A 12,265-nucleotide genomic window follows, 5' to 3' on the forward strand; every position below is an offset into this window, starting at 1 on the left:
CTGGATGCATCATTCTACGAGGCCTTGGTTTGGGAGTGGCAGTTGTCCTCAGGTGCTTCACCTGCAACAGGTGCTTCACCTGCATAGGGTTCACCTGTGCTTGTGCCACTCCGCCTTGCAGCCATGTGCTCCTTTGCTCTCCACCACACAAGGGGTGCTGAAGTGGTGCTGTCCATTCAGCACCCAGGTGGCAGCCATGTGAGGAGCATGGTTTGGCTGTGGACACAATACAATAAAAGTGGGCAATATATCTGTATCCACATGCACATTAAATTGAATATAACTGTTTTGTCTATATGGGTGTTTGTGCTAGACAAGTCAATCAAATCATTACAGCAATGTTTTAATTCATGTTTTTTTCATGGTAGCCTAAAGATGTGTAAAAAACTGTAGTGTGTCTATTTATGTAACTAGTGCTGGATTTTTTCTATGCCTGTTTGCTCTATTCACCAGAATAGCAGATCCTTGATGCTCAGTTTCCTATTACACCATGTTCCTTCACCTACACACACAGAAGCTGCACCTGTAGCTCAGCCCCTCACATTGACTTGACATTTTAAGAAAGGTTCCTGTGTCATGCTGAAATGCTTCCTCCCTTTCTATGTGTCCTGTTTTCCACGCCCCTGCAGCATGACATTTGCCTGCCAGCAAGGGGTGTCAAACTAAGAAGTCTCCCTCCTGCTCTAATACAGGGACAACACAGGGAACATTACATCCTTTATGCATGCACAAAGAGAAAAGGTTATGCCAGTCTAAGCACACATCAGCACACCAAGAAGCAGTCTCTGGCACCATGACTGTACTAGCAGAAGCTGCCATACTTTTGATGCTGGAGTTGAAACAGAGTATATTTTCTCTTAGAGATCTATTCAGTTGAATTGCCTGCAACAAACAATTACAGTTTATAAATATTTTTGTTGTAACATGTTGTTATTTAATTTATAGCTACATATTAAAATAAATTTGTAGGTTCTTCCAAATTGTCGATTTCTACCAAAAGTTTGGTTATGCAACTGAGCAGCAACATACAATGTCGCATATGTATAGGAGTGTAACACAATGACCCTGTATCATCTGACGTCTGTGTCAGAATTCAGATTTAGTCCCAATGTGGGCAAAAACAATAAGGGTATTTTTTATTATTATTATTATTATTATTGTTGTTGTTATTAAATATTAACCTTACCACTATTTCCTCAGCAACCCTGACAAACACTGAAAAGAACTTGTAGCATAGTCTGTCAGGGTTTGAGTGATCTACAATATTTTAAAAAAATTGAAATGGTTCTACTTCCCATAATATAAACAACACTGTAATCTTTTTTAAGCCACTGAGACCCGGGACTAGCAATTACCAAGAACTGCCACCCGCTCATGTTAATTAACTTCGTATTTATCCTGTGAGCTTTATATCTAACAACTTGTTTGCACCCACATGAAAGAAAACACCTCCCACGTGTGATCCCAGTCTGGTCGCCCACCTCTATGTTCTGTGAACTTTCTTTAAAAATGACTATCGCATCTGTTATTCTTATCTATTCAGTACAATTCAAATTAATTTACATATCACTTTTAAAAATGGACATCATTCAAATTAAAAAATAACAAAAATATAAATATAAAATTCAGAATAGAAATGACAAAGTTTAAAATTAAATTTATATTTATTTCTAATGAGCAAGGGTGGCAAGGAAAAACTCCCTCAGACAATATGAGGAAGGAACCTTGCGAGGAACCGCACTCAAAGGGGAATCTAACCTCATCTTGGTGACACCGGAGAGTGTGATTATAAATAATGTCCTTTTACAACAGTGTATAGTCAAGTGGAGTTTTTAACCAGGAGCTTATAGAGCAACTTTTAAATCAGCATAATTTCTGAATTCATTGTCGATTTAACATTAATTCCTTCTTGCCGAAGCCTTCAAATGTTGAATGATGGAGACCACAGATCACCGCAAAAGCAGTTTGTATATATATTTGTATTAGAACACATTATATTTTATATCTGTTATATAATGTATTCATATTCTGTTGCATCCATATACGTGTCTGCCTTTACTCCTCAGGGAGATATCTTACAGAGCCCTAGAAAGCAGCTGAGCTGGCTATGAATAACACTTGGAACAAACTGGTTAAAATGCAGGGATTCACCTAACCAATTCTAACTGAAGATATCAAATCCATATTAGTCCAGAATGCTGAATCACTGACTTGATTAATCCTTTAGAGAATTCTTTTAAAAAGCTTTGTATGTGCATTGATGTGAATCGTGTTAATGGCAATTGGAGGAGAAACTCGTGTGGTTGTATATCAGCGTTCGTGTATGAAGATCATGACTCGCAATACAGGTAGACATATCTGTTATTCACATACACAGTGACTTGAATTGATATTATCGTGATTTTACCTTTCACACAATACGATAAAGGGAAAACTGTAAGCTGATCATGGACGTCTATGATCGTGATATATCTATGTATCTGTGGTAAGATAAATCTAGTAGGTTGTTCCAGCATACTGTTTAGTGCAAATAGTGTATGTCTTATGGCATAACTTTGACTCATACACTTCCATAATAGACTGTCCTTAAGGTTGTGTTGCTGATGTCACTAACATGACCACAATGTATGCAAAGAGTTCAAATGAAATGCCATAATGTCAGTCAAATTGGCTTAGATGTCTTCTGCAGATGATTCACACTTGGTCACCAAATGGAGAATCTCTGTAATATTTATTTTTAAAAAGGTGTTCCATATAGAACCATCTTTTATTATACTAAAATTTGGATCTGATGTGAAATATATGTAGAATATTAGTAAGATGTCTTTCTGCGGTGGCCAAGGATATGTATTTCTGATATTTTGCAATACAGAATGATATAGGATCTGCATGTGATATGTAACGACCAGAGCAGCCACCTTTGTTTTATACATTTCTTGTCCAGAGGAAACAGATTTAGATATTGAAGATTAATAGAAATCTAAAACAATCGACTGAACTGATACAAGAAGGCTATGTTCGGCTTAGACAGGGTTGTGGAGCTCTTCCTGCATAAGACCTGAAACGTATTATTATGTGGTTAAACAGTTACAATGGATATTGATTTCCATGATCTGTGTGAGTGCATGTGCACTGTATGTACATGCGGCTCCCCCATCTTTGGCAGCAAACCACCTAGAAAAAAACATTGTGTAGGCCCTGGTCTAATACACACCCACGTCTGTACACAGAGATGAACACGCTCACCGTAGTGCTGCTATACCGGCCCAGGTTGCCATGGTGACAGGGCCTCCCCCATGCTGCTCTGTAGGAAGTGCCAAAGGGAAATGAAGCTTGTGTGTGTGTGTGTGTGTGTGTGTGTGTGTTTGCTTGTGTGTGCAATGAGCCATGAATTTAACATGGAAGTCTCTGGGCACCCAAAACTGCCTGGGTTATACATCACAATTAAACACTCACACTCTCTCTCTCTCTCACACACACACACACAGACACACACACACTTGTCTTACTATCCTTGTGAACACCTCCCACTGGTATAATTATAAATGCAGGCCATTAATGTTATGCTACTCCTAAATCTAACCCTGATCATAACCTCAGTAACCAAAAGAAAGCAAAATGTTCTCACAAAGTCAAAACTGTCAGATGTTTTATCCTTCTGGGACACCTTCTCCCCAGCAAGATATAAAAACACACACACACACACACACACACAGACACACACACACCTATTTAGTGGTACAGGTTTTCTAAAGAGACAGATAAAGGACAGGCTGTTGAATAATTATAGCCTTTAAACAGCAGCTGCACAACCAAATATCACATCAGTGTTTATGCCACAGGGCACAGCTGATACCACAGAATTACCTTCTAGTTCATGACCAGTGTAAGGTCAAAGAAAGTCAGAAATTGGGCAGAGGGAGAATACTTTGTGTATATTAACGTTTTCTGAACATTTCACAAGGCCATCAATGCAAGTAACCTCATTCTAGATTGTGACCGATAAATAGAAATATTCAGATATTCAAACTAGCGCACAGTGTCAGTGCACACACTTTGTTATAAATGAGCACCTATGCAAAGTTTATGAAAATGGTGGAACTAGAGGTGGCTGATATTGCAAAAATATTGTATCGTGAACCTTGATACATAACATGTCAGGATATGTAGTTTGTTGAGGTTAAAATTATAAGTACCACATCACAGCAGTGCCACAGATAAAAAATGATCAAAAGTCCAATGTTAAAACGTTACAAAAATAATCATGATAGAACATGATAGAAATTTTTTAATTACTAGGGTCAGCTAGTATTGCTGATACCAACAACATCAAAAACAAAAAAACGCAAAAAAAGTTATCAAGACATCGGTAATGTTGGTAATATATATTTTTTATCCGGTTTCTAGAAGTAACCATATACAGATATACAGAAATATATTAATTACTATATTAAATCCACTGCAAAGCATCATGGTTTATGATAGATCTTTATTTTCTTACATGGGTTCAAATAAAACAAACTCTACACTAGCTAAAACTATTGCTATAATACCTTGAAATGTAATTTAGTCAAAATAATGAGACATTCAGTTAAAATAAGAACACGTAACAGGACAAAATGTTTTCTATTAATTGTTTTATTCGGTTTTTCCAGAATATTTTTAAATGCACTTTAAATGTATTAAATGCATCACTATTAAAAGGTTAACTTTTAATATACAAATATTTTTGTCAAGAATTTTGTTCTTTAAAATATTTCCTCACATTCTTTCTTCCTCACTTTCCACACTTGGATATCACATATTTATGTGATGGTATAATTGATTCCTGTCTGCATAACATCAACTATATAACTAGTCCAGATTTTTATACCAGGAGATTCCATCATTCCAGCGTATCAACACATCCCTATCTGATAATTATCCAGAATGCGTACCCTTAACTGTGGTGTAATATTTACTTCTCCGGCACATTTACACCCACCAGGAGGTGTCTCAGGCAACACACTGAAGTCTTGAATGTTGAAAGATGGCAGAAAAACAGATGGATAGACACAAACAGTTAGGCTAAAAGACGGGGAAAGAAGCACAAAGTGAGACTACCCGTGTGGTTGATGGGAGTTATTTTGAGAGGCAGAGAAAAAAGGTGAGAAATTTTCTCTCACAGTGTTAATAACAGCGCTCATACTTGTGTGTATTTAAAAAGTGGGAGATCCCTGATATTTGAAGCATATTTAATCACATCATATATATTTATGTGGTGTGTATTTCTTGCTCAGGGGACATAAATGCACATCTCCTTTAGTATAGTAATCGTTCTTCCTATGCATATGTTAAGGATTGGTTTTCAATATTACTAATATTACTAAATATCCAATATTGTTATCTTGACACTTCAGAATGTCATTCCTTCATCATTTGGGACTATGTGGTACATTTAATATAATTCAATATATAAATTATCATTTCAGTATAAAAAAGACAGCTAGAAATGACAGATCCCCTTTATGATTATAGCCCAGATTAATTTCTTTAATTATCCCCTAACTCAAATAGTAGGCAGATTATTACGCAAATGTGTAGTATACATATATATTTAGTATTAAGATTTTTTTAATCTTAGTATTTAGACTTTTATCCTGTAACTTTTCCCACACTGAACCAAAGCCTGTTAGACAATGTTAAACATTTCATAGAGTATTAACAATAATTTTTTCATATTACTTAAACATATAATATTACTCTTAAATCACAATGAAACTAAAGTTGATATTATTTTTAGTATTGATTTGGCTTTAAATAAAGTTAACAGTGAACTGGACTTTAATTATGATAAATTATCCTTATATGATAATAATGTTTGTTTGTGAACTACTATAACATCCTTAGGACATGCTTCATGGACTGCTGCAGGACCATAAGTCCCATATTTTTGACAAAAATCTGTGTCCTATATGTGTTGTATTGTTTCCTTATAGATGGTATTTCCATATTTGTGTCTGTTTAGTAAAAGAGCAAAAGAGAGTTTTAAAAAATGCTTGTGGAGCTATTTTCAGAAAAAGCTTTGTTTTATGACATTGTGAGTCAGACCATTGAAAGAACATTTGAGTAGGAGAGTTTGTGTTGGTCATAGAATAGTATACGTCACTGTCAGGTGTCAATTTGTCATGACAGACACTGAAAACGGGTGTTTTCTCACTTCCTCCTTCTAACTCCAAACTCCACAAACACGTACACATGGACTCTTCGGGCTGACGACTGCATTCCCAGTCATATTTTGCTACACACCACCTCATACCACTGCTAAATTTGTGAGAGAGGGGTGAGAGAGAGAGAGGAAGAGACAGGGAGAGAGAGGGAGAGAGTTCTGCCCCTGCCTGTGACAGCTAATTTTAACCCCCAGTTTGCAAATGTAGCACAAGTCCTGCAATCCGACCCCCCCCATCTCTATCCCTGAACTGAGTTCAGGTTCCAGGTCTCTGTGCGTGTTTGTGTGTGTATGTGCGTGTGTGTGTGTGTGTGAGAGAGAGAGAGAGAGAGAGAGAGAGAGAGCAAGAAGGCGAACGAGAGAAGAGGAATGTGGGTTGGGGGCTTGAGGTTAGCAGAGCTTTTGGCCCTACTTTCCAGCACGCTTAAAACTTTTTGGACATACTCTTGCACACGTACCCTTGTGTGACACACATATCACATTTGGATTGGACTCGGACTTCTGGGCGTGAATCGGGGCTGCCGTGGCAAGGAAAGAGTGCCATGGAGACAAATGAACGGATTCACAGGCCCATAGTGGTAAGAAAGATCTGGAAATGATTCACTGTGAGTGTGTGTGGGTGTGTGCATATGGTTTTTAATATGGCTCGATATCAGAGAAATGGTTTCCAAGAAGTGGCCAGGATTCACATTCAAATAAGTTATTGTTGTCTATTTCCTCTTTCTATTGGACTCTCTTGTTCGCTGGTGTGTGTGATTCCATTTTGGGCTGGGCAGCTGCATTGGCCCTGTGAGTTTAAATTAGACCTCCAGCTCTGCACAGGGACCCTACAGGCACCCACCATTTGCTCAGACACACACACACACATACATGGCGGCTTGGTAACCTGGTCATTAATGTGTAATTCATATTAAGTGCTATGTTATGAAATCATTTTCATTTGTAATCTGTTGATATACTTTCTTGTGTGAAAAACAATTGCTGAGCATTTCCTTTTCAACATTCGACAACATATGTAGCAGTAGTACAGGATTCAATCATAAGTCTTTGTATTAATATCGCGTTTGTACATCTGTAATGGTTTCAATATGATGATGGTTTTAAGCATAGAAGTGACAGTGTGGAGTGTGTTAAGTTCAGATAAAATAATGACTGGCAAAATAATGACTGTATATTAGAAGACTGCTGCCTGTTTTGATGGATTGGTATTATACTGTTTCTGCGAATTGCACTGAAACTGGTTCAGAATGGAAAATGACTGACTATGCCATTGAGAGTTCAGTTCAGATGTAATAGATGATAAGTATAATCAGACTGTGACTTGGCACATAACTATCATCCTTTTTTCCTCCCTCTCTCTCTCGCTCTCTCTCTCTCTCTCTCTCACTCACATTGTCTATATCTCAAAGCTCCTATTCAAAGAGGCTTTCAAGCTTTCTTGGTGAATTATTTTACTTTTTAATGCTAATTTTTTCATTTTTTACATTTCAATGTTACATGCGTTTAATGGACTTGGTTTTGGGCTGCTAACAAGCCGCTCAGTTTGAGAGAGGTCTCGCTGAACTTCACAACTCTCTCATTTCACAAAAGAGAAAGTGAAAATGTGTGTTTATTCTGTGAAACCTTATGTTGTTGCTTCTATCAGAAGACCCCATTGCTCTCTAGCCTTTCCATTCTGCTTGTCACATTAAAACGTAATCCTTCACACAAACCTTAAATATACTGAGTCCTAAAAAAAGGCCAGCTTGTTGTACATCGTACATTCATGCATATCTTTAGAATTACAAGCCTTGAAAAGTTTTTGAAGCTAAAATAGTAATGTAATCATTTGTATTATTATTGTATTATTATTATTATTATTATTTGTACTTATTATTACCTTATTATCATTATATTGATAATACTGAGAAGGGCTGGAAAATAATTGCTCCTCTCAATGCCCCATAGGTAATAGTTTGGTATAGTTCAGAGGAAAAATTTCTATTTGTTATGAATTAAATTTCCTTTCATTATCAGATCCTGGCTTCTACCCCCACTTTGATTCACCAAAATAGAAAGTCAGGTGTTCACTGGGGTTTTCCCATCATATTTATGTGTGTGGTTCTCTGTGTGTGTGTGCGCGCACGCATTTTAACTAATCTCCGGTCAGTGTCCTTCTATCGCAGACTGTCTTTATTTTTTCCTTCTTTTCCACTCCTTTCTTCACTCTTCACACTGACTCCACTGGGTTCCTGGCAGGCTTGTGCTAGTGTGAAGAGATGACGGTTGGTGAAGTGAAGTGCTAAATCTGCTATTTGTAGGGCTTGGATATATTTAAATAGCATGTGTAAGGAGAAAAAAATGTGTAAATAAGAAGATAGAAGAGATGGTGGAACGGTATTTTGTTCAAATGCAATAATTATATAACAATGTAATATAAATATATATTATTTAAATTAGATTTTGACAGTTTTTACAATGACATGCAATTGAGTGAGATATATTTATATAGTTATATTGTTTTTGCTATACACTGTTTACTGTTTTTGCTATACACTGAAGACTGAAAACACATGTTTCTTGTTGCCCATGTGTAGCTTGTTAGACTGATTAACTGATTGTTTAAACAATTAATAGCTCTGAAAATCTACACTTAATTTTGAGCTTTGGGCTTTGCCTGACAAAACTGCATTTCTTGTTAAAACATATAAACCAGTATGAAAACAAGAGATTGTCTATGGGAGAAAAGCAAGCCATTTTTTAAGCTGAAAAAGGAGGGAAAATCAATCAGAGCCATTGCACAAGCATTGTGAATAGACAATAAAGGAATGGACTAATTACTAGAATTCGAACAGGTCAGTGAAGAAAAATAACACCATTTGATGACAGAACCATTGTGAGAGCTGTGAAGAAAAACACAACAACTTAAGAAAAATCCTCCACACTTCTGGGGCGATGGTATCACAATCCATTGTTCAAAGAACTTTGGGAGTGAAAATATAGATGCCATTCGACACAATATAAAACACTCTGAAGGCCTTATTGGAATTCACAGAGAAATACAGTGATGAGCCAAAGAAGTTCTGAAACCAAAGATTAAACTCTGCCAAAGTGATGGGAAGACCATAGTGTGAGTGAAGAAATGATCATTTCATGATCTGAAATCTTGGTCATTTATGGGGGTATTGTCATGGCTTGAGCTTGCATGGTTGCTTCAGCTCACTAGTCTTTATTAATGAAGGAAATCATGGTGGTAACAGCAAAATGAATTTAGAAGTTCACAGTAACATTCTGTCTGCCAGTTTACAGAGAAATCCATGCAATCAAATTGGGGGGATATTTCATCACACAGCAAGACAATGATGCAAAATGTACTGCCAACAAAACAAAGGACTTCATCAGGGGAAAATGTGGAAGGTTTTAGACTGGCTAAGTAAATCACCAGACCGTAACCCAACTGAGCATGCTTTTCACCTTCTGAAGAGGAGGCTGAAAAGTTGGTGATCACTGCCGAATATTAAAAGTCATTCAATTTAATTTACTTTAAGATTAAAAGTACAGTCCCTGTACTTTTCTTTGCATAAAACGTCTGTGGTCTGCTGCCAGAGGTGTTCTAAGTTGTTCAACACATCTAAGATGTAAATATCAGGAAATGATCTGATCTGAATTGATCTGATCTCATATTCAACTTCTGTGACTATATTTACTCACAGATAAACTATATAGATGAACTGGCTGACCATAACACCAATCAGTTAAACTCGACCTAATTTAGCTAGAGCGTTTTTGATTTGGGCTTCTAAGATATGCTGCTGTTTTTAACTCAAAAATTCAAAAATAAATCTGAAATATATAAAATTAATTCAGTTGCTGTTTAGGTGTTATAATTGCTATTTATACTAATCAGTAGTTTTTTTTTGTTGGCATTTGTCTAATGAATTTGCAATAATGGCACAATTGTTAATGCATTGTGAGGTCCATGTCAACTTTTTTGTTATTCTCGAGACTTGAGAATTTGTGTTTGAGTTCAATAAGTGACCCATGTGATATAAGTGCCAGTGCACTATATTGCTATGATCCAGTGAAATGTAAAGGGAAAAGCTCTTTGATGAAACTGTGTCAAATAACATTAATACAGCATTAATATGTTGTGTTGACAAATTGACAAAATCTGTTTGTTTTCATTAATTTTAAATCTTGTTTTTGTCAGAGGTCCAGTTTTAAGGATTTATTTTTTTTCCTTAGGTAATGTTAACAGTTTAACAAAGGATTTCAGTTATTTGTAATAGTCTAATTTATAGACAAATCTTAATACAGATTATGCATTATTTAAAGAACTCAAACTTGGTATTGAATTAGGAGTAACTCTTGTTATGAAAGCCATGTTTATAATGATCTACAAATATATTTATAACATCAAAATATATTCTTAAACTATAATCGTCTTTATAACGCCATTACTAAATAAATTCAGGTCCGGTTTGCTTAATGTTCATTCAAAGACACTCTAACAAGAACATTGAGAACTTGTAAAGTTTTGTAATATGTTTCCTGGGAATCTCTGTAATATAATTCTTTTATTAAAGAAAATAATTAAGACAGACCTCATGAGGCATTATACGAAGGTGAGCTCGGATTCTTTGGTATTGTTAATATACTGTGTTATGATCCCTACTAATAACAATTAAAATGCCTAATAATATAATAAAAAACAGTGTATATAATGCATAATGAATGAATTATAACAAATAACAGCAAATGACCCATTATCACTAAAGTAACAGAGTTTATCACCTCCATATACCAGAAGACACCGGTTATAAATAATCACCCTTGCATTTATTAAAACAGTAATTCACTGGAACTTCTTAAGCAACTGCAGTAAAAATTTGCATGGATCCTTTCAGTAACCCCACATTAATTCTGCTATTTCCAGAACAACTCAAATAGAATTTGTACAAGCAACATGATTTTACTTTAAAGATATGTGCCTAATTTTCATTTGGATAAAACCAACTGCTGTATTTGTATGAGCAAGGGTAAAATGCTAGTTAATCAGTAAGACGTCTTTCTTTCCTGATGATCATGTGGAAGAAGAGCTTTTCTTCACATATTTAATGTGTCAAAAGTAGATGCAAAAAAAAATTTGTGCACAAATAGGATAATATATGCCATCATATTTTCTTTACCCTATTAAGTGCTGCATGTGTGGTTCTTTTTTACTATGAATAATTTATCAACATTTCATTTGACATATGTCATCATAGTGAATTCTCACCTCTATTTAAACCTCAACACAGTCACACTCACTCAGTCTTTGCAGCTATCTTCATGCCTGTCTGCACCTCCCACGGTTTAGAGCGTGCCTGACACCTGACTACAGCAAGCGGAAAAAAGGGGGAAAGAAGTTAACAGGGAAAAGAGAGGAGTGGGTGGCTTATATAAAGATAACCTACAGGATCTATACTGCTCCATTGAAAACCATTAGAACTAGCTCAGCATTGTGTATCCGGGAAGGAAATTTGAGACTAGAGAATATGTATCTTCATATGTATATGAATATGTATTTGTGGATTATTGTTATTGACTAATTATTGAATACTGATAACAGTGGCATGGAATTACATACAAAACCTGTAAATACAACTATGTAGTCTAAAACAATTTTTCTGGGTTCTCTGGTTTCCTTCCATCTGGTGGTGAATAAGTGTGTGTGTGTGTGTATGCATGGTGCCCAGCCAAATAGTATTCCCACCTCACACTCATTGTTTCTATGTGGCCTCAGCCCCATAGAGTAGGAGAGTGGTGTAGAGTTCAAGTGAAGTATCTTTGATTATGTACAGAACCGTGCAAAAGTTATAGGCAAGTGTGAAAAAGCAGTATAGTAAGAGTGCTTTCAAAAATAGTTTTAATAGTTAATTTTATCAGTTAACAAAACGGAAAGTGAAGAAACAGAAGAGGAATCCAAATCAAATCAATATTTGGTGTGACTAGCCTTTCACTGCAAAACAGCATCAGTTCTTTTAGATACATATGCACACGGTTTTTGAAGGAACTTGGCAGGTAGGTCCAAACATC

At 36.0% G+C, this 12,265-nt stretch overlaps 1 protein-coding gene across 5 annotated transcripts in view; it reads left to right on the forward strand.

The window, feature by feature from the left end:
- The window catches only part of cacnb1 (calcium channel, voltage-dependent, beta 1 subunit), a 33,435-nt gene that overhangs the window by 7,837 nt on the left and 13,333 nt on the right, over positions 1–12,265 (forward strand). The window contains exon 1 of one of the 5 annotated variants that reach the window (XM_058372992.1): positions 6,573–6,786. The exons of the other annotated variants lie outside the window; for them this stretch is intronic. Coding sequence (XP_058228975.1) covers positions 6,751–6,786 — 36 coding nt within the window. The 5' untranslated portion in view covers positions 6,573–6,750. Of the gene's footprint in view, positions 1–6,572; positions 6,787–12,265 lie in introns of those variants that run through there. 5 annotated transcript variants of the gene reach the window in all.

Source organism: Hemibagrus wyckioides, linkage group LG02 (assembly GCF_019097595.1).
Source record: "Hemibagrus wyckioides isolate EC202008001 linkage group LG02, SWU_Hwy_1.0, whole genome shotgun sequence".
Taxonomy (NCBI): Eukaryota; Metazoa; Chordata; class Actinopteri; order Siluriformes; family Bagridae; genus Hemibagrus; species Hemibagrus wyckioides.